Raw genomic sequence first — 27,072 nt, 5'->3', positions numbered from 1 at the left:
AGCCTTAACGAGGTTTAGGACAGGGGATGGGGCTGCGGCTTCCTGCGCATGCGCAAGAGTTCCCACGCCGGGTCCCGAGCTTTCAACCTCTTTTCCCACCATGCACCGCGGCGGCACTACCAGCGCCCCACCTCCCGTCGTTTACCTCCTTCTCTCCCGCCCGTCTGTCAAGGGAGGCGGGCCTTCGCCACGCCGGAAGTGAGGGCTCGCTGCGCCATCTCTATGGTAACGGCGGCCAGAGGCGGGGCCGCCGAGCCGGAAGTTGGGACCGGGGAGACAGGAGCCTAGGGTGGGTATTTGCGAGCGCCCCTCCTGCCCACTCCGCCCCACAGAGGCGCCCCCTTCTCTCCTCCCACCCGGCGGCGGCGGCTGTCCTAAGTAGCCACGTGACTTGGGGGTTGAGAGGGAGGGATGACTCTCTAGCCCTCCCAGGCCCTTCTCTCTGGTATGGAGGACTAAAGGTGTGGGGATAATGGGGAGGGGGAGAGACGAAACCGTGGGGAGGGTCCTATCTGGGGGGGGGCAGAGTCGAGTGCCGTGGCGGGGGACTGCGGGAAGCGCATAATGGGGGGCAGGAGAGAAGGGGCTTAGCCCTGGTGCGATATTGCGTGGTGACAGTTGCAGGGCGGGGGGGGGTCCCCTCTTGGAGGGCAGAGGCCTGTGGAGGGGGGGGCACATACCTGTCTTGCATATGTTCTTTTCGAAACCGCCTCCTGCTGAATTCCCGTCCAGGCTTTTCTCGGAGGAGCTTAAGCTAAGGCGGCATTCATGGTTGTAGTGTTTAAAAGCTGTAGACTTGTAATCTGGTGAACAGGGTTCACTTCCCCGCTCCTCCACATGCAGCTGCTGGGTGACCTTGGGCTAGTCACACTTCTCTAAAGTCTCTCAGCCCCACTCACCTCACAGAGTGTTTGTTGTGGGGGAGGAAGGGAAAGGAGAATGTTAGCTGCTTTGAGACTCCTTCGGGATATCAAATCCAAACTCCTCTTCTTCTCCCTGACTTGAGTGGGGATTTGGACCTGGGTTGTCCCAGGTCTCCCCTCAACACTCTTTAACCATTTAAGTGTGATGGGGGTGCATCTGTCTTATGTGGGGGTGGGGGCTTGCTGTGTTTAGATCCTTGGTGAAGACTGTCGCACCATGATCGTTAACGGAAACCTCCGCTTTATTATTTCTGTTGATGTGCTTTGGGGAGGCTAACAGGCTAGTTGACAAAGCGCACATACAGTTATACAACCCAATACAAATGTTTTATGCAATTATTTCAGTTTTACAGAGCTATGAGTTATAGCCATGAAATACAATATGCCGTTATGAAGTGGGCGAAAATACAAATGGTCATGGGTAGCAGGAGTTCTGCAAGTCGGGATTCTCATTGAGGGGATGGGACTCTCTCTTCCGTATCCTGTCTGTGTGTGGGAAGCTGTCTTGTTCCCAGTCTGCATTGGTTTATGCAAGTCTTGCCTATGCCAGTGTTTTTCAACCTTAGGTTGCCAGATGTTGTTGGACGGCATCATCCCTGACCATTGGCTAAGCTGGCCTAGGATAATGGGAGTTGTTGTCCAACCTAGCCTAGCCTGGTGAATAAACCTGGACCTTTCTCCACACAAAACATGTGCAACAGATGCTCCCAACACATGTAAGAAGTTCCCTTTAACTGTACCAGATCACTGGGACATCTCACTCAGTGTTGTCTACATGCTGATGGGGAGTTGCTTTGCAAAGCTTCAGACAGGGGTCTTCCCCATGCTTCCATCACACACTCACACACACATCCCTATTGATTGAATCTGGGATCTTTTGCATGCAAAGATGATTCTCCTGAGCTACAGCTCTTAGGTATTTTGTTATTAACCATGATCAGGAGGGGACCTTCTCTGAGTATTAGATGCTGTTAGTGACAGCAACAAAGGAAGGGTCTGCTTGTGAGCTTTCCAGAGGTAACTGGCTGGCCTGGAAATGGAAGTTTGGAAGAGTATCTACCATGATAGTTTAATGGAATGGAGCAGGGATGCTTCTTAGGACAGGGTGCTGAGGGCTGTTTGCACAAGAAAACTGTTGCCTTCATGGGCTTTTTTGTGAGACTTGTAGAACCTGCTGGAAGTCAGAATGCAGGATTACATTGGTTTCTGCATGAAAAGAATGTTCTACTGATACTCGTACCTTTTTCTGTTTCCAGTTTATTCTGTAGCATAAAGTATCAAAACTGTATCCAGACTTTTGAAACCTGTTTTGGTGGTGAGGATGTTCCAAGGAAAAAAAACTGGAAATGTTTCCTATCTAGATTAGAGGATTTTCTGATGCCCTACAGAGTAATTTAGTTTAGCATGTTTATTTTTAGGGATTTTTTTTGGTGGAAAAATGAAGGCCAGTGTTTATTGCTGACATCTCAAAATGTGAAAACCCCTGCCCCAATTTGAAAAGATTATTTTCTCATACATCTATATATTTCAGTAGGAATAATAACTTCAATGCAATTGCTTGTATTTGATGACTAGTCCATAATATCTTATGCTGTATAAAATTTGTTAGTCTATGCCACAAGATTCTTTGCTATTTTTGCTGCAACATAGCTGCCACTCTATAAATCTCTTCTATGTAACACTAGCCAAACATCAATCTTCTTTGGGTTTGGGATGAATGTTTTGCCATTTCGTCTCCTGCCTGTAGTCCCTGGCTTTATGTATATTTTTGGAGTGAAATCTGTTTTAGGATCATTCTTAGAGGCAAATCTCATTGAGTTCAGTAGGAATCATTCTGGGTAAATGTGCATAGGATTGATACTTTAGCCTTCAGGTGAAATAAGTTTTTTTCAGTGTTGTCATTTTCCTATAAAGTTTTGAACTGAAATATTTTCCAGTGTCCTGAATTAATTAGGATAAGATTTGGCATATTTTACTTACTATACATTAAGTAAACAAAAATAATACACATGCCATATTCATTTTTCACACCATTTAAGTATTTCAAAAGTTTTTTCAATGCCTCAAACCAGCTGTCCCCAAATATTTGAATTTTCTTGGTGGGGAGGAGAAATCAGCAAAGCACATTTTTAATGTGGTTTTATATGTTCAAACAAATTCAGAGCTTGGGTTGGATATTATTATTAGTGGACTGTTTGTCACCGTTTTAAGGCATGGCAACTCCTAACTTGCTTTACATTAGTTACATTTTAAGGAGTCATTGGAAATGGTTAATGCATTCCTTTTAGCAAAAGAGGTGAGAGGCTATTTATGTATGCTTCTTAGGAATAGTCACCTGAAAAATGTTAATTACAACTTTTGAAAGTGCCTGGTTTGATTGGTGTTGGCTGAGTAGCCTTAAAAGCAGCCTTAAAATTATGGCTTACCAATCATGGATTTATTCAGCCTAAATAAATCACAACCCTAGCTTTAGGTATAATGCAAAGCTACTCCTTTCTTGGTTTATTGATCTGCTCGTGCCAAGGGAGAAGCAAAGGGGAAGCAGTTGGGCTGAGTGTGCTGGCGCATAGTATGAACACATTATGGTTTATTTAGCTAAAAATCTTGGCTTACTGTTATGTGCAAATGCAGTTATCGTGTCCATTCATGTATCATTCATTATAACTGGTTTGATGAAGATGCATTCCCAGAAATGGAAGTTCATCCATAGTGAAATAAAACGGTGGAAAATATTCTGATTTCTGATGCCACCAATTGCTCCCCTTAGTTACTGTTAGGTATTCACCCCCTTCCCCCTCAGTTTCCTTGACTGAGGACCATTTAAGCTCCATCCAGATGTCTGCTTGGCAGTCCAGTCTTGCAGCTCACATGGAGCTTTGGGAAAGGGATGACCCCTGTGCTCAAAGTGAGAGAAGAAAGGGATTTGGGTGGTTAGGTTAGGCCAGACTCAGGTAGGCCCCTTTGAAAAGAAGCAGGATGGTAATCATCATCACCACCATAATCATAATAAATTATTTATACCCTGGCCAGGACCGGGCTCGGGGCGGCTAACATCAAAATATAAAATACGTTAAAAACATAAAGTCAACCAATCAATTAAAATACAGGTTAAAATCAGATTAAGATCAAAATAAAATCTGATGGCAACCCACAAATTATAACTATAGGGGTTGGGGACATTAAGTGCTCACCAGGCCCAACTGTTTGTGCTGGTCTTATATGGGCCGGTCGGAGGAGTTAGGGAGGCCACTTACATGCAGGGTCTTATAAAAGGATCTTATGAAAGGAAGATCTTATAAAAAGAGGGGGGTCAGACTGAGCCCTGACCAAAGGCATGGCGGAACAGCTCCGTCTTGCAGGCTCTGCGGAAAGATGTCAAATCCCACAGAGCCCTGATCTCTTGCGGCAGTGTGTTCCACCAGGCTGGGGCCAGGGCCTGGTACCCAGCCTCACCCCACTTCAGTGGCTGGGATGGCCTCAGTCCCTCCAAATCTATCTGCGTGGAGGGTCAAAATGAGTTTTAAAAGAGGAAGTGGCAGTGTTGTCATCAGAGTTCTCTGAAAGGCTGTGGGAATTGTAGGAGACTAGAATGGAATCAAAGTTTCAGGGCCGCAATGGAGGTGAAAGGGAAGGTGGTGGCCATTGCAGAAAGAAGCAGCCGGGCCTAAGACTTGGGACCTTGAAACACCTGTATTGCAATTTTCTAATGTCTCATCCTAGATTTTCTCCTTTTGAAATTTCTCCTGTACAGGTTACCTGAAGGGGAAAAAATGGAAATGAAACGGCTAAGCGTCTCCCTGGTTGTGGTTTTGTTCCTCGTCCTGGTCCTGCAGATCTTGTCTGCTGTCGATTTTGATCCATATCGGATCCTTGGAATCAGCAGGACAGCTAGTCAGGCGGACATTAAAAAGGCCTATAAGAAGCTTGCCCGGGAATGGTGAGTGATTCATGAAATGCAGCTGGAATCACAGTGTATCATGCTTAGCTGCTGTGCTGAAAAACTGCCTGCCTCCTCCTGAAAGGCCTGCCAGCCTTTCTTATCATGTTGTGCACAGCTGTAGACAGCATGAAAAACGAGTGTTAGTTGGGGTAAAGAACCCAACCAGATCCCAGAGGTCCATAGATGTTGACTTACTAGCGAGCCATTATTTTGGGTTGCTGCCAATCCTCCACCTTCTGGCATGCACAGAGGGCTTGGAAGAACATCAGGGTTATCCCTCATTTGTGCAGGGTATGGAGGAGTTAAGAAACAGTAGGAGTCCTTCTGTTTCTTCCCTGCTGAAGAGCTTCAGCTGAAATTAGACCTTCTGGGTGTCCTGCTTGCCAGATAGCTGGATGCACTTGCTTCTGTTGAGCTGCTATATTTGTGGTTGCCTGCACAAGCCCTAAGGACAGAAGGGGCTCTGTGCTGTTGGTAAAAAGGGAGCCAGCAAAACAAGGTGCCTCAAGGAGGAATACTAGGGAAAGTACTAGGGACGCGGGTGGCGCTGTGGTCTGAACACTAAGCCTCTTGGGCTTGCTGATAGGAAGGTTCACGTGATGGGGTGAGCTCCTGCTGCTCTGTCCCAACTTCTGCCAACCTAGCCGTTCAAAAACATACCAGTGCAAGTAGATAAATAGGTACCGCTGCGGCGGGAAGGTAAACGGCATTTCCGTGTGCTCTGGCACTCGTCCCATTGTGCTAAAAGTGGTTTAGTCATGTTGGCCACAAAGCTGTCTGTGGACAAACACCAGCATCCTCGGCCTGAAGCGAGATGAGCATCGCACCTCATAGTCGCCTTTGACTAGACTTAATTGTCCAGGGGTCCTTTAACTTTACCTACCTTACTAGGAAAAGTATGTGCTGGTGGGCAAAGACAGGGAGACCCAGGTAGCAGAGTCTGTTGACTCTGTCTTTGCATATGAAATGTTTGTGCCTTAATTAGTGCCAATTCTCTCTTCGCATCAGGAATCGACCCCCTGTAGTAAATCTGTTCAAACATCAAACAGATTAAGCCTTAGTGACATATTCTTTAATTAGTGTCAGTTCTGCCTGCACAGTGCCAGGGTTGAACTAAACCCAACAGCCTTGTGATCAAACTGCTCATGGTCTTGTTTTCTTTCCATTCCAGGCATCCTGACAAAAATAAGGACCCAGGAGCAGAAGATAAATTCATACAAATTAGCAAGGCTTATGAGGTATCGGGCACACTTTCCTAACTTTGTATTTTCATATTTGAGTATTTAAGGCTTCTGTTTTAAATGCAGCCTTTATTGTAAGGATGGGCAGTCCTGCCTCTTCCCTTCTCTGGTTCTGGTGTTCTAATTTAATACCTGATACAGTTTTACACTGGAATGCCACACATGTAAATCCATACATGTTACAGTGCCCAAAGTGATCACACTTGAGAGTAAAATCTTACTGAGCTTCAATCCATCGTTTTATTTTTGTACATAATTGCAAAAGATACATAATTAGCAAAAGTAGTCATACACATTAAATAAAACACCAAAAAGTACACATTGAGCAATTTCCACAAATTGTAAAAGATAGAAAGTAAGGATACAAAAATGTTATATCAGTAACAGCAGCAACCCCCGCCTCCAACAAAACTCCCTAAACAATACCCCAGCCCAAGAGTCTGTTCAGCAGCCTCGGCTTTCGTAGCTGGAGTCAGTCAGGGCCCCCCCCCCAGGCCAGGTGCAAAAAGCCTGCAGAGCAGGGAGCAGGTCTTCCAGGACTCACAGGCAAGGTGGTTTAACAGGACTTGCTTCTTAGTTAACTGGGTATAATCATGGTCTAAGGGGCAAATTAGATGACTTAACAAGAGATAAGAACAAAGGAAGAGAGCTACCATGGCAAAATCCATTGATAGTCCTATCTTCCTCGGGTTTGTCTTGCCTAGGCGTAGCCAACGTGGTGCCCTCCATATGTTGGACTACACCTGCCATCATCCCTGGCTGGGGTTGATGGGAATTGAACTTCAACAACTGAACACTGGTTAACTATAGTCTAACCCCTTTTTAAAGCCATCATCTTGTGGCAATGAGTTCCATGAGTTAGTTACATCTTGTGTGAAGAACTGCTTTCTCTTGTCTGTCTTGAATCAGCTGGCAATCAACTTCTTGGGTGATACTTAAGTTTTAGTATTATGAGGGGGTGTTCTAGCCCAGCTTTCCCAACCTTGGTGCTTTCCGGATGTTTTGTACTACAACTTCCATAATCCTGAACAGTGGCCATGCTAGCGGGGGCTGATTGGAGTTGTAGTCCAAAATATCAGGATAGCACCATTTAGATAATGGGCCTGTTTTAGTGGTGGTGGAGTTTACCCATCTGGATAAAGTTCACCACCACCAAAACAGATGTACTTTTGCAGATTGAAAAAAAGAAAAAAAACCACGAAACTAGGATTAATATGGAAATATGGTAACTAGGATTAATATGGAGATTCTGGCATGGAATTTTCATCTTGTAATGTCTTTTGAAAAGTAGCGTTTAAAATGTTATTATCACAGCAATTATATTCCTCCAAGGAACTCAAGTTGGCGTACGTGGTTTTCCCTCACCCCATGTTATCTTCACAACAACTGTGTGAAGTAGGTTAGGCTGAGAGTGAGGGACTGGCCCACGGTCACCCAGTGAGCTTCATGGCCAAGTGTGGATTTGAACCTTGGTCTCTCTTAGGTCCTAGTCCAAACACTAACCACTATACCCCACTACCTGTTCTATTTACATAAGGCCATCCAAATACATTGGTTTGGATCCAGGCTGATTTGGTTGAATTTAGACCCTGTCGAAATAGGCAGAGTGCAGTCATGACTTGTTGCAGAGGTTTCATTGGGACGCTTATTCAACTAACTTAACCTGGACCCAGCCCATCGCTCCTTAGTGCTTCACAAAGCATAAACCGGTAACATACACTTAAGAGTGTTGGTGTTTGTCTCAAACAGATCCTGTCCAATGAGGAAAAGAGATTAAATTTTGACCGCTATGGTGATGTGGGGGAGAACCAGGGCTACCCCCATCAGCAACAGTCCCAGCACCGCCCGTTCCACCACTTCCACGAGAGCTTTTATTTCGACGAATCCTTTTTCCACTTCCCGTTCAACTCGGACCGCCGCGACTCCTCCGACGAGAAGTACTTGCTGCACTTCTCACACTACATCAACGAGATTCTGCCTGACAGTTTCAGAAAACCCTACCTCATCAAGATCACGTCGGACTGGTGCTTTAGCTGCATCCACATTGAGCCCGTGTGGAAGGAGGTGGTCCAGGAACTTGAAGGGCTGGGTAAGAAGAGAAACGTGTTTGGATTTGCATCACCTGCATTTGGGGCAGAAAACTGCATGATTCTACCCTCTCCCTGGCCAGTTTGAAGCCAGTTTGCTCACTAGAAGATGCACGGATGTAGGGTTTAGCTAATCTCCAAAGGGCAAGCCCCCCTCACCCTCTTGAGACACATAAACCACATTTACACCATACATTTAAAGCACTATGATGCTCATTTAAACAGCCACCCACCCCCCAAAAAATCCTGGGAGCTCTAATTTGTTAACGATGCTGAGAGTTGTTAGGAGGCCCCTATTCTGCTCTTGAGAGATACCATTCCTAAAATTCCCTGAAATCAATGGACCTGATTTTGTCATGTCCATGAATTTCAGTGGGTCTTTCTACTGGATTCAACCCAGGGTTCTTGGTTTACTTGTAAGGTTGTGGTGGAACAGAGGTGGCCTCATAGGGTGCTGAGCCAGGCAATTGAGGGCTTTGCAGGACATCACCATCCATTTGTATTTGGCCTGAGTTTTTCTTTCAGAGTCTGACTGCGTCTTCCCTAGGCTGCAGCTGCAGTAATTCAAAAGCAGTGTGCTCTGAGAGGGCCACTCCAATGTGCCTTGTGAAATAATTGAATTGAGCTACAAAAGGCTATTGTGGAGCTAGTGTGCTCACTCACGGAAGAGGTTTCCCGCTGCATGGCTGCATGACTCCCTGTTCTGGCCTTGCCTGCTTCCAGTCATCCTGTACTGAGGATTGTTAGTTCCTTTCTCTCTCCCTCTCTCTCTCTGCATTGGTGGTGACTGGATCGTTCATCACTCCCAATTCAGTGACAAAACAAAAGAAATCCTGCCCAGAGAAGAGGCTTTATGAAACATTGCTACTCTGGGGCATGCATCTAATTTCCTTGCATTACATATTCCATTAATATAAACAGTGTGGGTTGTATCTGGCTAAGTCCTCCTCAGATTAGACCTGCTGAAATTAATAAAACCTAACTTGGTCACGTCCATTTCATATCACCTGCACAACTGACTTCCTTCTTCACTTGTTTCTGGAATTCTTACTGTAAAAGCAAAACTTTTCAGGGGCAAAAGTGTGCCTTGGCTTGTGGAAGATTGAGTAAACGCTGCCCTGGTTGCTGCATCAAGCCTCTGCATCAAGTCCAGTTCTGTTGGAGCCTGAGGCTTGCCAAGGAAGGAGGGAGTGCCTAGTCACTGGTCCTAGCTAAGCAGAGAGTATGCAGGACCTTGGACAGCTCCAGGGAGCCCAGCTATGGTAGCTATGGTGTTAGAGCAGCGTTTCCCAAAGTGACACCAATTTTTGTTCTTTTTGAAGAAGTTCTTTTGGAACCCATTTGGGCCATAAGCCACCATTTCTTCTCCTTTGAGGTCTCCTCTTCATATTCTTACATTTGAACAGGAATACCTAGCTGTTTTGAACCTGTATAATGTGGTTACCGGGAGCCTCTTTGAAGGTGCGCTTCCAGCACCAGTCAGCAGGTTGGCACAGAAAGCGCATCTTCAGAGGAAGTTGAATTGACTGCCAGCCACCTTGCCTGCCAGACCTCCTTTGAACTTTGACACGTGTCAATCGCCTGCTGTCATCAGGTGACTGATAGGTGGGTGGTCCTTCCTACCTGTCAAATGGCCCACAGGGGGACTTGGACCCAGTCCCCCACCTCTGCTTTCACACAGAGCTCAGTCTTATTCATAGGAAGCTGCCTTCCATTGAGATTGGCTATTGCTTCATCTAGTTTGGTACGTTGACTGGCAGCAGTTCAGCAGAGCTGGAAATGTTAGGAATTGGACCTTTTTTATGCAGTACTTATGCTCTACCACTGATCTACAACCCTTCCGTTTCTGTTTCTGCTGCTGCAGAGAATGCACTAGCAGTTAATCCCCGTCCCTTGAGGCTCCTAGATGCTACAGTAAACATGTGATCACAGACTTCCGATGTTTTAGATTCCCTGAAGTTGTTAGAGACCATAGGAGAGAAGATTAATTCTTCTTTATGGTATCCTTCCTTCTCTCATTCAGGAGTGGGGATTGGCGTTGTTCATGCTGGCTATGAGAGGCGCTTGGCACATCACCTAGGAGCACACAGTACACCATCCATCCTGGGACTTATCAATGGGAAAATTACCTTTTTCCACAATGCAGTTGTTCGGGAGAATCTGCGGCAGTTTGTGGAAAGCCTACTTCCGGGTAACCTTGTTGAGAAGGTGATTATTGCCTCCTGATTTATTTTAAGCTCCTCTTTGCTATTTTCTGTTTTTGTTTTCCTTAGCATTTTATTAGAGACTTTGTAATCCCCCCCCCCCCCAAGACATGTGCCACCTAACCTCTTTCCCAACGCTCTCAGATCTTCTGTGGATATTTGGGGGTCTCTTGTGGATTTCGGAATTACTCTGTTCTCTATACAGTGGGGGACTACATAACAGCCAGAACAGGGAAATGGGTATTGATGGTTCAGTTTCATGGGATCCTGGGTTTAAAGTGAGTTGTTGCCAAGTCTAGAAATCCCATCCTTTGGTTAACAAAGCTCCAGTAGCAACTCATTGGCCAGGTTTGTACAGAATGCGAAAGCCAGGATCAGTTCAGGATCAGCCTCACAGATAAGCAGAGCTACTGTGGCTTGTTTTGCCTAAGGTTGGCTTTGTTTTTCTAGCCACTCTTGCATGGCACCTCTGTAGCTGAACAACCATCTGGATCAGGGTGCTGGAGCAAACCAGTATAAAGTCAAAGTCGTGGGTTTTGAGGTAACAAGGAACCATGTTTGATGCAAGCCAAGTTTCTTAAGCCAGCTTCAATCCATGATTTTATATTGTGGTTTGCTGGTCACAGGCATACCATAGTTAACTGGCTGAATAGGTTTGGATGTATAAACAAACCACAGTTGAGCTCAATAAACCATGGCTTTACAGTACTGTTGTGTCTTTCTGTGCTGCATTTAGTTGGCATTAACATCAGGAGGTCCATGTATCTCCTGCCACAGTATTCCCCAAATGGTGCCCTCCAGATATTTTGGACTACTTAGCCCCAGCCAATACAGCCATTGGGAGCTCCAGTCCAAAACATGAGGAGGACACCAGGTGGGGAGAGGCTGTCCTAGCATACCATGTCATTTGGCCCTTAGATGCAAGTTTGCAACTTACCCTTTTAAAAAAATCTGAATCTGAAACAGCATTCCGTGTTTGATGACTGAGACTGATCATTTCTGTTTTACGTTGAAGATTACAGATAAAAACTACGTCAAATTCCTGTCGAACTGGAAGAAAGAGAACAAACCCCATGTGCTTCTCTTTGATCACATGCCCCTCGTCCCTCTGTTATACAAGGTAAAGGCTCTGCTCTGTACCTGATTTTTGCCGCTTAGTAAGAAATGGGGCGGGGGAGGGGAGGTCCTCTGGCTTCCTTTGTAGGTGCGTAGCTGTATTAAGATGTTGTACCAAAAAGAACAGAGTCACATGGCACCGTAAAGACAAAAAGCTTACTTTGGCATAAGCCATCCTTTCCCAACTTGGTGCCCTCCAGGTGTCTTGGATTACAACTCCCATCAGCCCCAGCCAGCACAGCTGGGGAAGACTGGCAAAAGCTCTGTGGAACATTTTATCAGATGCCTCCTTTTCAGACCTGGAAGTGCCTGGATCATCTGAAACAGCCTTCCAGGGGCTCAGTATTCTGCAGTGGTGTGCAGCAGTGGCATAACATGGGTTGCTGGCGACCAGAGCGGGGCAAGTGTTGCACCCCCTGGTGGACTGGGCAGCTGGAGTGGAGGCACGTTCTGGGGGGGCATGTGCAGAGCCCGCAAGACACGTGGCTTCTGGCGCTGATGGTGGCGGTTGTTGCATGCCTTCTTGGCTTGGCAGCTCCATCACCATCCGGCATGGCCACCTTCACCAACCACAAGGAGAAAGACGTGCCACCCCAGCCCTGAAGGCCTGGCCTGGGCATGGCTTTGCTCCGAAAAGCGACAGAAGCTCAGCCATGCAGCCTCGATGAAGGAGCCTGTCATGGGGGCTCCTGGTTGTACCCCTCAGAATTACACCCAGGGCCACTGCCCCCCCCCCGCCACCTCCACGCTACACCACTGGAGTAAGGGACCACAGAACAGAGGTAGAGCACATTATATGGATTCCAGAGGCCACCGGGCTCAATCCCCAGCTGTCAAGGTAGACAGTACTGGACTAGACGGACAGTAGAAGGCAGCTGATTATGTTTGGTTATTGCCACTGCCAAAGAGACCCTGCCCTAGTGTCACTGGGGGCTAAGAAGTCCAGAGGAGGAAATTGTGAAAGCTTTGGAATGAACATAAGAACATAAGACAAGGCTACTGAATGACTGACCCATCCAGTCCAGCATCATGTTCTCACCCTGGCCAACCAGATGCCTGTGGGAAACCCACAAGCAGGACCTGATCACAAGAGCACTCTTAAATCCTAACCCCACCCCACCCTGTGGTTTCCAACAGGGCTTGGCAAATCCCTTCCTCTGCCTTCAACTCCTGGTCTGTATTCTTTTCTGTACAGAACTGCATGCACACAACTAACAGGCACATCTCCTTGTCATTCACTTCCTTGAATGTGGGTATGGCTGTAGCTCAATGGTGAAGGCCCATAGCTGTCAACTTTCAGATTTGAAAATAAGGGATTAGCAGCCTCACCTGTCCACCTGTCCTGGGGACAGTCTACGGGATATCTGACAATCTGGGATAGCAGCGGGAAATGGCACTGGAATAAGGGAATTTCTCGCAAAAAAAGGGAAGGTTGTCAGCTATGTGAAGGCCCCAACATCAATCCCTGGCATCTCCAGATAGAACTGAGAAAAAGGCACTGGAGAGCCACTGCCAGTCAGTGTAGACAGTACTGAGCTAGATAGACCAATGGCCTTGACTCAGTAGAAGGCAGCTTTCTATATTCCTGTCTATGCGTTGCATGTAATGTACCGTGTAGCCCAACTGCATCCACCTCCCCTTTCTTTCCAGCTGACGGCGTTTGCTTACAGAGATTACCTGTCCTTTGGATATGTGTACGTTGGGCTCCGAGGTACAGAAGAGCTGTCCAGCCAGTATAACATCAACGTCTACACGCCCACCATGATGGTGTTCAAAGAGCACGTCGATAAGCCTGCTGATCTCATCCAGGTACGGTATGGCAGCCGCCATGCAAGGCTGCTTATGCGAGAACTCTGGCCCTAACAGGCAGGTGGTCAATGCTCAGCCTAACTTGTTTCTACGGTGTTGATAAGGATGCTTCAGATAGCTCCATCAGTCTCCATGACAACTTACAACGTCTTGTAAGCAAAGCACAGATCCTTACCTTAAAGAAGTTGCAATTCATATCTAGACTGTTGGGGACCTGCAACAAAAGTTTGCAGTGCAGATGGATCCAGTGTTAGTCCTACTCATAGTAGACCCACTGGAATTAATGAACATGACTGACTTAGGTTCTTCAATTTCAGTGGGTATTTCAGTGGGTAGGACAAAGGCTAGATACAACCCACTCTGTTTAGGACTGCAGCCCTTACTTAACTAGGGCTGCAATCCTTTTATATATATATATATATATATATATATATATATATATATATATATATATGCAGGTTTTGGTGTCTTCGGGTGTCTTCCCGTGTAAGAGTCGGGGTGTCTGTGCGACGTTTCGACGAGGTCTCACTCGTCATCTTCAGGCTGGTGCTTTCGGCTTCTTGTTACTGGAACAGAGCAGAGTCTGGTGTTTGAGTTCCTATAAATACTGTTGAGGGGTGTGGTGTATAGCCTCTAACGTTCTGGGCAGAGAGGAAGTTCCTAGATTAGTATGCCTTTTCTTCTTTTGTTCCTTAATTACTTGAGGGATATCTTGGGTGATTTCATGAGTGATATTCTGAATACCACTGGGTGGGTCATTAAGTGTAGATTAGTTGCTAAAGCTTTCCCTCAAGATATCCAGCCTGAAGATGACGAGTGAGACCTCGTCGAAACGTCGCACAGACACCCCGACTCTTACACGGGAAGACACCCGAAGACACCAAAACCTGCATTCCTGTACCCGTGAAAATCTACGAAAGCATATATATATATATATATATATATATATATATATATATATATATATATATATATTAGAATTTCCAATTATTACAAACAAAAAGAAAAAAGCAAACATAAAAATAAAAAACCACATAAATTTCCCAACTTATTTTCTATAACATATTTCCCCGACCTCCTCGTACCTCCCCTTCTTGTATATCCAGTTCAAATTATTTATACAGCAAATCCTTGTCTCAAAGCATTACAGCTTAAAAAGAAAAACAAAAAAGAAAACACCTTATTTTCTCTTCCACATCTTAAATTATTGTAACTTTAAATAAAAAAAACCATTTTATCAAATTGCCATTACAGCTAGAAACAACTTAGTTTCAATCCAATATCATTCAGCATTCCTTAATTTTACAATATTTTTGTAAATAGTCCTTGAATTTTTTCCAATCTTCTTCTGCCCACTCTTCTCCCTGGTCACGGATTCTGCCAATCCTTACCCGGTTACATGGGAGGAAGCACCATTGAATTCAGTAGTACCTCTGAGCAGACTTGATTAGGGTTACACTGTTTAGTCCTTAAACAATTTTGAAATAAAATTAATCAGGAAGTTCCTATTTAAGGGCATTCTGGCTCCCCCACCCCACCCCCCTGCCAGTTTGGTTTGGGAGTTTTTTTGTGTGACAAAGAATGATGGGGCTTGCCTTTTAAATATATATTCTTTCTAGCAACACATAAGTAGTTTTCGTGTTATTAAATTGTGAGTTTATCTGGCAGTTCCTTCCACATCTCAAAAGGGTTGTATACCTTGATGGTGGTATGTAATCTGCTGATGAATTTGGGTAACCTGCAAATGTATTTAAAAGGCACATGAATCATCATCTGAAAATTCTGTGGTTGGTTGACAACTTGTTGGGTGTGCGTGTGTTGTTTTCCAGGCCAAAGGCATGAAGAAGCAGCTTATTGATGACTTCCTGTCTCAGAACAAGTTCCTCATGGCATCTAGGCTCACCAGCCAGAAGCTTTTTCAGGAGTTGTGTCCTGCAAAAAAGTCTCACAGGCAGCGCAAGTAAGGCTCGTGGTGGTAGTGATGCTCCTCCATAGTGTGTTTGGTTTTGTAGGGGTTATCTGGGGACTTTCAAGTCCCTTCTCAGAATGGGATACCGAGAGCTGCTGGAGAATCTAGGCCTAAAAGAATTTGCAGCTGGAAAAGCAGAACTCTGCAGCTGTAGATGCATTTACTGAACCAGTTTCAAGTATTTTTGGGGTTGCACAGTAAAATTGTTGGGCAGGTTTTGTAAGGTAAGGAGAGTTCAGAGTGACTTGACTTCCCTACCTTCCTCCCCCCGCCCTTTTAAACGTTCTGCAGAGAAGGTATTTGGGGGGGTTTTTGCGGGGGGCGGGGCAGGGGCGGGGTAGGAATTTAATAAGAGAGATTAGCTTTCACTCTCTTTCTTCCATAAACAGTTCTTTATATGAGCAGAGTCCAGATTGTCCCAGTAGCGTGCGGGAACTAAGAACTGCAATTTGCAAATCCCTGTCCTCACGTGACCTCCAACAAAGCAAGCCTTGCTCTTGCTGAATGCTGAAAGAGAGCAGAGTGCTGATGCTGTTTCAGCAACTGTCAAACTTGGACTGAGGCTTATATAGAAGCAACAGGGTCTGTTCTGATTGCACCTCTTCAGTTAAAGCGTTCAGCCCATTCCAGCAGTCTTACTCAAGCCGCCCAGGGAAGAATCTGGTTGTACTGGGTCTTCTGTGATGGAGTTCTTATAAGTCCGAGGATGGCAGTGTGACATCCTTAGGCCAGAGGGGCACAGCTACCATGGGCTCACTTTGCGGACTTGATTCTGGGTGTGGCCATGTGTTCAAATTCCCTTCTGTCTCAGGAGTCCTCGACTTCAGCACCTGAAGAAAGACGATCTGACTCAAGGGTCATGATAATGTTGCCATTCCTCTACCAAGCCATTAAAGCCTACAGAGGGACCCCCACCTCTTTTCCATAGTGCGTTCCTGTGCAGCCTTTCTGCAGCTCTGAGCAGCTCACAAAAATAAAAATACTCCAATAGTTAGCAGCAAAGGTGTGTGAAAACAGCATCTGTCGAACAACTACAAAAGCACACAACCTTAAGCTTAACGTGCCAGGCGGTGCCTGATCAGAAGAACACAGCTAGCACAGGGGTTGATAAAAGGGGAGAGGTGATCTCAAAAGAGAGAGGGGTCCCCAGGGCTTTAGAAACCAGGTTGGGCTCAGAAACATACTTGCCAGGGTGATGGCTACAGCCTGGGCTGAACATATGCAGGCCAGGTTCTACACTAGCGCAGGTTTCTGAGTTGTCTTCAGACCAGCATCCTGCAGAGGGCAGTGCAGTCCTCAAACCTCAAGGTTAGCATGGCTCAGCTGCCTGCAGAGTGTTTACAGAAAAAGAAGTCCCACTGCAGAGTCCCATCACACGGAGCATCCCCACAGGCAATCTACAAGATTCATGGCTCCCCAAGGCCATGGGCTGCCTGAATCCACCCAGTCCCACCCCCCCCACATTGCTCCAAGGCCTTCTCTTCTCTCAAGAGTTCTTGGACTTTACCATAGTAGCTAGCCTTGGACAGAGGGGCTTGTCCTGGCCTCCTCCAGCATGGGCAAAGTAAAATTGCCTTGCAGATTCTCTTTGCTGAAGCCAGGAGCTTGCTTGAAATCTCAGGGGGAGGGGAGCATATTTTCTGTTGAGGGCCACATTCCCTTGGTGGGTAATCTGACGGGCCAGTGGCTGACAGTAGCTGGAAGCAGAACTAAAAGTGGCTTCTATTCTTTCTCTCTGACCCTTTTCCTATCTCTGTATTGCCTGGGAAAGGACAGGTTTCTCTTGCCAGAGGCCTGAACTGATGGCTTGCAGAGAACTTTCAGAATTAGGCTGAGGGCTGCAGACTGCCCACCCCTAAAGCAGAAAGGGTTGGAGTTCAAGTTCCCTTGATTCTGGCTGCATAGTGTTCTGGTTCCAGCCAAGTGACTTGGGAAGAAGTTTGAGCCAGGGTGGTGTAGTGGTTAAGAGCGGTAGACTCATAATCTGGTGAAACAGGTTCGCGTCCCCGCTCCTCCACATGCAGCTGCTGGTGACCTTGGGCTAGTCACACTTCTGTGAAGTCTCTCAGCTCCACTCACCTCACAGAGTGCTTGTTGTGGGGGAGGAAGGGAAAGGAGAATGTTAGCCGCTTTGAGACTCCTTCAGGTAGTGATAAAGCAGGATATCAAATCCAAACCTTCTTCTTCTTCCTTGTGAACAACTGCTGTCTCTTTGGGTGTGTGGGTTTGTGGGTGTTTGCCTTCAGTATTGTCAACTAGTCCTATTATGTTTCTGAGAGGGCAGTAATTATCTCTTCCCTCGTGATGTTCTAGGTACTGTGTGGTCTTGATTACCGGCGAGGGCGATAAATACACTGTGAGCTATGAAGCCTTTCTGGCTTTTGCTCTGGCCAACACGAAGGACACCCTGAGGTTTGTGCACATCTACAGCAACTACCAGCCGCAGTTTGGGCACACTTTGCTAACGGACGACGAAAGATTCCACGGGAAGTCAGCTGTGAGTGTCCTGCCTGTGTCCTCCAGCCCAGCTGCGTCTTGCTGGCTCTGTCTAATTCATTACAAAACATTCCTTTAGTTCCATGTTTCTTGGGTCAGTTAGCAGCACTTCAGAGAAACATTGTAAGAGAGCTTTATAAAAAAAATATGATTTGATATGTAAAAAAATTGAACTGAAAACATAAAAAATGGGTTGAGATGAATCATAAAGCCTTAATTTCACTGCCTTGTCTGCAGGCTGGATCCGCCCAATGTGACAGTTCTTTTTGGCCTAGCCAAAATGGCCTCGCAAGCCAAACAGGGAGACTTTGCAGGCCTAAGTAGGCCAGTGGCCTAGAGATTCTCCTCCTCCTCACCACCACCATTTTCTTGTGGAAGCATTTTCTTGTAGAAGGCCAGGATGGGAACATAAAGTGTGTGGGGGTGGGGATGGTTACAGGGCTGTGAAAAATAGGGATTAAGTCCATGCATCATTTTGCCACTGCCCGTTCAGGCAGAGGAACTGAGTTGGGTGAGGCAATGAATCTCCAACTGCAGGTGATGGCAGAAGGAGAGGTAACTCCCACCTGGATGTAATGGGCCAAAGACACCACTTCTTTATCTGTGCTGTGGGGCAAAGATATTGGTGTTTCGCAACTTTGACCTGTTGCAGGATCTTAGCCAGACCCAGTTGAATGTAGCAGAGCATACACAGACTTCCAGGAGCGATCAGTTGCAGGAAGGAAGGAGGAAGCAGGAACAAGACGCTGCTACTAGTAACTTGGTTACTTAGAGGTGTTTATTATTGAAAACTCCCCCACACCAACTTGTGGTTTAACCCTCTGCTTCTCGCCCAGGTGGTCATCTTGGAGAGGCGCAACAATGCCGGGCGAGTAGTCTACAAAGCCCTCGACGAACCCTGGAGCGGCAGTGAAGAGGACAACTTCATTCTTCTGGACCTCCTGGATCAGCTGAGGACAGACCCAGGCATTCTCTCTTCTGATACCATCCTGCCAGACTTAAACGATGAACTTGCTCCTGTAAGCATTGTGGGCGTTTAACAGGATACAAGCGTGTGTGTGTGTTTGAGGGTGATGGGATCTCGATGCAAAAAGCCTTCAATTCTCTGCATTGAGATGAGTAAATAGACTCACAGCCCGGTGCTAATACATTTCCTTGGACATAGCTTTGCATGCATTAGGCATTCTCTGTGCACTTACCTGGGAGTAAATCCCATTGGATGCATTGGGGGTTACATCTAAGTAGACCTGCATAGGTTTGCTGCATTCGTTTAAATGCCAGAATAATGAACTGAAGCTGTAGCTGATGGATCGGAATCACCCTTTCCCCTCTGCTCTTTCGGTGTGATCGCAGGTTTTCTTCCTCCGGTGGATCTACTCCGCCATCGACTATATATCAGACAGCTGGGACAGCCTCTTTCACAGCAACTGGTATGGATTCTGTATTAATAGCAGCCTTTCCTTGATTCGCATTTTTGGAGTGTCAAAACCAGGGGTGGCCTTCTAACATTTAGGCATGTTGCTCTGATTCCCATGAAGATGGCTCAGTGGCTACTAACCCAAATGGCTGTGTTCCACCTCTACATTCAGAGAATATAATGCTTCAGAATACCAGTTTCTGAAAACCACAGGAGGGGAAGAATTGCTCTTGTGCTCAGGTCCTGCTTGCCAGTTTCCTACCAGTATTTGGGTGGGAACAGGATGCTGGATTCGATGGGGCAGTGGCCTGATCTGGCAAGGCAGGTAGAGCAGGTACTTGTTTAGAGAGGAAGGGAGCAGGTCTGAGAACCATCCGGGAGCCTAGATAGCTGGCAGTGGGGAGGGGCAGCGGATATCAGGATCCAGTGGCTCTTCAGGGTCATTGGCAGTGAGGAGATCTGCTGCAGGGAGAAGGGGCTTCCAGGTTGAACCCAGACAGGTTCTCTTCTGATTCCTTCCATTTGCACATTCTGGATCTTCATTCATTTACCACAACCCCCTATGATAAAGTGTAAAATTTGCATGGAATTAGAAGTGCTCAAGGCAAAAGTTAAGACTGTCAAAGTGGTTTGGGCCAGTTTTGGGTGGGCTGCTGGTCAGCGCTTTGGGTGGAGACATTCTGCTTCTTGATCACCAGGAGTTGCCCTCCCTCTCCTGAGCCACTAGTAGACCACTGCGTTTGTATTATTGCTGCTGCCGCCTAATATTAATAGTGATATCCCCCCCCCCCCCGAAAATATATTTGATGCAGGCTATAAAGCATGCCTGAATGTGCAAAACAGTGTAATAACAATTCGAACCTTTGTAACAAAATTCCTCTCAGACCTTGGGCCGTTGAGGGAGCACAGTACTTCCTAAGGGGCACAAGGGTGAGGGAACTGGAGAGGACAGCAAAGATGGACAGAAGGGAGCCAATTCTCGTATTGGTTCCATTTTCACCTCTCCCGGGAGGCAGCCCATTCAGAGGTGGGGGAAGAAGGCACAGGCTGCGGATTTGGTTTGACACCGGTCCTCATTGGCGATCCTCTTTTGCAGGAGAGAAATGATGCCCCTCTTATCACTGATCTTCTCAGCCCTCTTCATCCTTTTTGGGACCGTTATTGTTCAGGCTTTCAGGTAAGCAGCCGTATGTAGTAGGTAGGTAGGTATTTTTTGACCTTTGTATCCCTTCACAGCCTAGGACCCTCGTATCTACGGGACTGCCTCTCCTGGTATGCCCCACGGAGGACCTTAAGGTCCATAAACAGCAACACCCTAGTGGTCCTGGGCCCTAAGGAAGTTAGATTAGCCTCAACCAGAGCCAGGGCCTTCTCAACACTGGCTCCAGCCTGGTGGAACGCTCTGCCTCATGAGACCAGGGCCTGCGGGATCTGATTTCTTTCTGTAGGGCCTGTAAGACAGAGTTGTTCCGCCTGGCCTTTGGCTTAGAATCAGTTTGATTCCCTCCCCCTCTTTCTATTTCCTTTCTCCTCCTGTGAAGAGGCTGCATCCTAATGTTTTAATGTTGTATTTTAATCTTGTTTTTTAAATTGTATTTTAATCAACATGTTTTTACTATTGGTTGTTAGCCTCCCTTGGCTGGGGAGGGTGGGGTATAAATAAAATGTATTATTATTATTATTATTATTATTATTATTATTATTATTATTATTATTTTATTTTATTTTATTATTAAACCACATCCTGGGCTGGCTGGCCGGCCCGCTCATGAGGCAGGCTGAGGCAGCCACCTCAGGCGGCAGAACCCCAAGAGGCAGCACCCCTGCGGGCATCCTGGCACCTCTACCAAAGGCAGAGAAGCGGCATTGGCTTCTAGCGAGATCTTGCCGGAATCTGTTGCCGCTTCACGGGTGCCGCCTGCAACCCATGTAAGGGAGACTTTGGCAACAGGGGAACACCTTCCCATTTTGTCTCAGGCGGCAAAATGGGATGGGCTGTCCCTCACCACATCTTCCAGGCAGTTCACAAACTGAAGACGATAAAATACAATCATTCAACCGATGGAGGCACCAGGCGAGCTTCTCTAGGGAGAGCGTTTCAAAACCAGGGTGCCAACATCGGAAAGACCCCATTCTCTTCTCTGTTTTCCCCTTCGTTTTGTAATCTCACCACCCCCACCTCCCCCATTCCAAGCTTTATTGATTTTTAATGTTTATTAACTTCGTTGGGTCTCCTCTTAGTATACCAGCATGAGATAAAAACCAAGCTCTGTAGGTGGTTTACATAGAATAAAATTAAATCTTTAATAAATACTAATTTTTAAAAAATAGTGTAAACAGAAGACCTAATAAAATTATCAGGATATAGATAAAATCAAGGGGTTTTAAAGCAAATACTCACAGTAAATGGAAAATGGGAATAACGACGTTTCTGTGCGCTGCTCTGGCTCGCCAGAAGCGGCTTAGTCATGCTGGCCACATGACCTGGAAGCTGTACACCAGCTCCCTCGGCCAATAAAGCGGGATGAGCGCCACAACCCCAGAGTCGGTCACAACTGGACCTAATGGTCAGGGGTTCCTTTACCTTTTTAGACACACAATAGTCACACTGCAGATGAATTGATCCGATCCTGTCCGTGATCCCCCAGCCTCTTCCCCGCCTGAAAACACAATTTGCTGTTTTTCAGCGACTCGAGCGACGAGAGAGATTCGCCTCCCGCCAAGAAGGATGAAAACCCTCCGAAGGGCGAGAAGAACGACACAAGTTTCACCAAAGATAACAGGTTTCTCTTTAGTTCAGCCTTCACCGGCCTGGAGTCCTCCAGGTGTACAGGACAACAACTCCCATCAGCCCCAGCCAAGACAGCCAGTGGTCAGGGATGGTAGGATCTGTAGTCCAGATCTAGCCGCAGGGCACCAGGTTGGCAAGTGCTTCCATAGCTTAGCACTCTGCTTTCCTGGGGTTGGCCTTTGCGTCTCTTGGGCCAGAGGCAGTGGCCAGGGGTCTAGAAGCGTAGCCTTCACTAGAAGTGATGGAGATGGACTCTTGGGCCTTGTTTGCCCCTTGCCAGCAGCCAATTTCTGACCTGGGCTGCCTGTTCAACTGGGGCAAGGACTCTGTCCCAGGCCCTGCTGAAACACAAACCTTTGCACGCCTTCCACCGCAGCATGAGTGGGCTTTGGCTCAGTGATGGAGCATCTGTTCTTCCTGCAGCAGCTCTCCAGCTCAGTCCCCCACAAGCTCCTCTCTGAAACCCTGAAGAACCGCAGCCAGCCAGTGTGACATGATCTGCAACAGCTTCCTCAGGCTTCCGTTGTCTCAGAGGAGACATCTGAAGCTTGTTGGGCTGAGAAGGTTGGGTAGAGATGAGAGAGAATGAGGATGGAAGAAAGCAGAGAATCTTCTACCTGGCTCGTCCTGGGGAAAGTGGCCGAAAGTGCATGTGCAGCTGAAACTGGGGAAAGGCTGCAAGCTCTCTGGGGTGGAGCATCCGCTTTGCATACAATTGTAGAGTTGGAAGGGGGCCTAGGGGTCATCTAGTCCAACCTCCTGCAGTGCTGGAATCTTTTTGCCCAATGTGGGGCTCGAACTCACAACCCCGAGATTAAGAGTCTCATGCTCTACTGACTGAGCCATCCCAGCATGCAGAAGGTTCAGTCAGACAGGTTCAATCACAGATGACAGTGGCAAACTACATGGACCCAAACGGTCCACCTTCATGGAAGGCAGCTTCCTCCAAGAAAGCCTTTTTCACAGAGGCTTTTCTCGAGGCCGTAGAGCTCTGTGGACATATAGATGCTAAAGTTATGCTGCTTCCCCTTCTCCCATGCAGGTGGCTCCCCTTGCTTCCTGCTGAGCCTCTTCTCTCTCCCCTTCCCTCACAGGATCCCCAAGAAGGGCTTCGTCGAAGTGACTGAGCTGACAGATATCACCTACACAAGCAACCTGGTGCGCCTGAGGCCTGGGCACATGAACGTGGTCCTGATCCTTTCCAACCCCACCAAGACGCCTCTCCTGCAGAAGTTTGCCCTGGAGGTCTACACTTTCACTGGGTGAGTGTGGGGCACCGTCACTGGCCAGAGTTATGTTGCAGGTGTGTCATGCCGTGGGAGGAAAAAAAGAGCATTTGCAGCCTTCCAGAGTCTAAATGGAAGAGCAGGACGCTTATTTCATCCGTGATGATTAGCCCGTTTACAGTCTTGTGTCGCTCTTGCAACAGCACGGTGAAGTTGGTCACCTTTTGTGCCCATTCTGTAGATGGGAAGCTTGAGGCTGCAAAACGGTATTTGGGCTGTGCTGAAATGGGGCTTAAAATCACCTCCTCATCCCAGTCCTCTCCATTTTTATCCCTTGGGTCTTTCCTCCGGCTTTTGGAAGGCAAGGGGAGGCTATTTTTTGAAACCCCGAAGAGCTACTGTTGGTTAGTGTCAACAGTGCTGTGCTAGATGAACCAGTGGCCTGAATCTGTTTCAAGGCAGCTTTCCTATGTATCTTCCTCGCTTCAGGTATGTGGGGAGGACTTGACCCCATATCCACCTCTGACTTGGATAGGAACCCCTTGCAGTTGTGTGGTTGCGGCGCCAATTTCAAATGGGAGGATGTCTCATTCCCCTGTGCCAGACATGCTGCTGGCTTGCAGGTCATAAGTAGATCCAGGAAATGGGTATTTCTCAAGGGGCTACTGGGTGATGGGCTAAGTCCCATTGTGGCCTTGATTGGGGTTCAGCAGGGTCTGAAAGAATTTGAATTGCTTTAGGCAGAGGACAGATCAATTTAATCTGCTTTGAGTCCTGAGAAGCTCCCCCTTCCCTGGCTGGAAGCATGCAGGAACCAGTGAGCCTACCCTGGCAGGCAGCGTCACATAACCAGCTCTTGAATCTCCAGCCCAGGCCTTTCCCTCCCCAACTTTGATCAAGTCAGTTGCTTTAGCTCATGGACGTGGCTAACCATTTTTGGCCCAAGTGCCATATTCACCCCAGCCAGCCTCAAGCAGTGTGTGTGGCCACTCCACACTAGGGGCATCCCAACCTCTCCACTTTAATTTTTCTCTTTTTTTCCCACCACCAAAATTATGGGGTCTTAGAGGGCTGGAAAGCTTCGTTTGGAGGGCCAGAGACAGGGGATTAGACGCTCCCCCCCCCAGCTCTTCTGTTGTTTTTCAGCTTCTAAGCTTACAGTGGTACCTCGGGTTACAGACTCCGCTAACCCAGAAATAGTACCTCGGGTTAAGAACTTTGCTTCAGGATGAGAACAGAAATCGTGCAGCGGCAGCACGGTGGCAGCGGGAGGCCCCATTAGCTAAAGTGGTACCTCAAGTTAAGAACAGTTTCAGGTTAAGAACGGACCTCTGGAACAAATTAAGTTCTTAACCCGGGGTACCACTGTACTGGGTTCTGATCGGGATGCTAGAAGTAACCCCTTTTATCTATCTGCCACGAATGCTTCAGCTGAGATTCCTGCATTGCGGTGGGTTGGGCTTGGGGGGTCGCTTCCAACTCTACAATGTTACAATCCCCTCCTGCATCACTTTTCCAGGAGCAACTGCCTCCACTTCTCCTTCCTGAACCTGGACAAGCATCGGGAGTGGCTGGAGTACGTCCTGGAGTTTGCGCAAGACGCCGCCCCCATCCCCAACCAGTACGACAAGCACTTCCTGGAGCGCGACTACACGGGCTACGTCCTGGCCCTGAACGGGCACAAGAAATACTTCTGCCTCTTCAAGCCTCGCAAGTCGGAGGAGGACGGGGATGCCCCGGGGATGCCCTGTGATGAATCTGACCTGGGGGAGGTCCGTGGGAAGTCTTCCTCTTGCAGCCCGGGGGCGAGGTCGGTGAAAAACAAACTCAACAAGCTCTCCCTGTGGATGGAGCGTCTGTTGGAAGGGTCCCTGCAAAGGTTTTATATTCCCTTGTGGCCTGCGCTAGACTGAAAAAACAACAGCAGCGGCATAAAATTTTGAAAAAGGAAAAAAAGAGTTTTTTCGAAAGAGAATCTCTATCTCAGCAGAGACGTTGAAAGAGGACAACTGCAAGCATCTCTCTTTCTGGAGTGTCGGAATAGATGGTAGATTTTTAGATGAATCCTCCTAGGCCCAGTGAGTTAGAAACATCCTTCCCGCGCCTTTGACCTAGGAGCGATCGTGGCAGCGAATGCACTGGCGCCTGCTCTTCGTACCAAATGGTTTGAATGCTTGGAAGCCGTACAATCGAAACTGCTTCACAGTCGGTGCCCCTGTCCTCCACCCCACCCCACCCCACCCCCTGCTGTCCCAGCCTGCTCCAGTTCCGCCTCTGGGTTTTTCTCCAAAGTCGATGAAAGCCTTGCTGCTGTGGGAACTCTCTTCTTTGCCTATGGATGGTTTAAATGTTTTTGGTTTTCTTTTGCTGCCACTCTCCCCCCACGCAGTCCACAGAGAGCTGTAATCATCCCTACCTGTTGGCTTCCCACACATGCCCCGTTATCCTTTGTATGTACCAAATAGCTGACAGGGCAGGATGTGTATAAGGGTGGGGAGGGGGGGAAGGTACTAGCAACCCACTTGCATGCCCCCCTCCAGCCCTGGGTGCAATATAATCCAACAGGTAGAGTTGACCAGCTCAGCCTTCAGCAGGGCAGGGAGTGGCCAGCTGAGCCGCAAACACTGTACGAGAAGCAATGAGCCATTTTAAAAATGTATGTTCCTTTTGATGCCTTCCCGCTTGCTGTCTGGTTTGTCCTCTTCTCCGAAAGAAGTTTTACAGCCATACTCTCAGAACCACATCCATAGAGCTACGGACTGCTGCTAGCCAATAGCTGTGTGTGTATGTGTGTATGTTTGTGGAAGGCAGCAACTCCTGCTTGTGAGTCGTTCCCTGGACACCCCTTCCCCTCCCGCCCTGAAACAGCAACAATACATCTGTAGGACAGTAACTGAGCGACATTTCTCTGTATCAAGGAGCTGAAATTGCCTCGCTCAACATGGCCTCTCCCAGGATAAGGTTAGGATTCAAATGCCAAACTACTGAATGCTTCCCGGGTGTCTGTTCCATGGCAATGTGATTTCTTTCTTTCTTGCCTTCCTCTTAGGGCAGGGCACCCTTGCCACCCTTTTCTGAAGCAGGTTTCCAGGGGCCTGTTTGTTTACAAAGGGGCACGGCTGCCCGGCTGCTTCCCCTCCTGCCGCCTCTCAGAACCTTGATCTGGTTGACTTTTTCCTTGGAGCCATAGGAGTGGTCACATTTTTAAACTGCGGATTGCTTTCTAATTTAAATTTAAGCCCAAGGGTTGCATCTAATTCCAGTCCTACTCCGGGGACGCAGGCGCATCAAAGTTGATGCACATAATTATAACTTAGGCCCATTGACTCTAGGGGGTCTGCTCCGAGTAGCGCTTAGTTGGATGCAACCCTACAACACGACGCACTGTGGGCCATGCGTCTTGGGTGGGTTCGTGGGGCGTATATTTGGAAGCTTCCCGTGCAAAAACAAAAAGAAATGAGCCACTCCTCTGCGTAGCACATCCGAGAGAGAGAGAGAGAGAGAGATGTAGCAGAGCTTTCTCCCTGATGTGCTTGCTCTCTACTTTTTCATTCAAAAATAGGACAGCCGAACCTCACAAGAGTGGCCCAGAACTTTGCAGTGTGTAGAACAGCTCTTGGAAATAGAATGTCTTGCTGACTTGCTAGTGGTGCCTTGCAATGGGGAATTGGGGATGGGATGTGCTTGGTGTGTTCTTTCTTTACAAGAAAAATGAAAAACAGAGCAAGCAGTCTGCCTCTCGCAAGAGCTCTCTGAAGTGCCGGTTTGTTTGTACTGGGGCTTTCCTCTTCACAGGAGTGACTCTGGGTGGATCCTTCCCCCCCACCCCCAAGAAATAGTGGTGCACCTGCTA

At 47.5% G+C, this 27,072-nt stretch overlaps 1 protein-coding gene across 3 annotated transcripts; it reads left to right on the top strand.

The window, feature by feature from the left end:
- The first annotated feature begins 11 nt into the window (after window positions 1-11).
- On the top strand, window positions 12-27,046 carry DNAJC16 (DnaJ heat shock protein family (Hsp40) member C16). Of its 3 annotated transcripts, none has more exons than XM_082229965.1 (15): window positions 12-289; window positions 4,675-4,860; window positions 6,035-6,101; window positions 7,854-8,193; window positions 10,215-10,399; window positions 11,411-11,515; window positions 13,162-13,320; window positions 15,150-15,280; window positions 17,603-17,786; window positions 18,622-18,804; window positions 19,139-19,215; window positions 20,299-20,379; window positions 21,890-21,985; window positions 23,088-23,255; window positions 24,739-27,046. In XM_082229965.1, the coding sequence occupies exons 1-15, from the start codon at window positions 27-29 to the stop codon at window positions 25,130-25,132; spliced, it is 2,619 nt and encodes an 872-aa protein (XP_082086091.1). In that variant the 5' UTR covers window positions 12-26; the 3' UTR covers window positions 25,133-27,046. The 3 variants fall into 3 exon arrangements, with proteins under 3 accessions (XP_082086091.1, XP_082086093.1, XP_082086092.1); XM_082229967.1 differs by lacking the exon at window positions 12-289 and adding an exon at window positions 301-445; XM_082229966.1 differs by lacking the exon at window positions 12-289 and adding an exon at window positions 1,599-1,639.
- Window positions 27,047-27,072: the final 26 nt, after the last annotated feature.

This window comes from Podarcis vaucheri (assembly GCF_965113315.1).
Source record: "Podarcis vaucheri genome assembly, chromosome: 7".
Lineage (NCBI taxonomy): Eukaryota > Metazoa > Chordata > Lepidosauria > Squamata > Lacertidae > Podarcis > Podarcis vaucheri.
The sequence above is the reverse complement of the archived record's forward strand: the minus strand, read 5'-3'. Positions and strand labels throughout refer to the sequence as shown.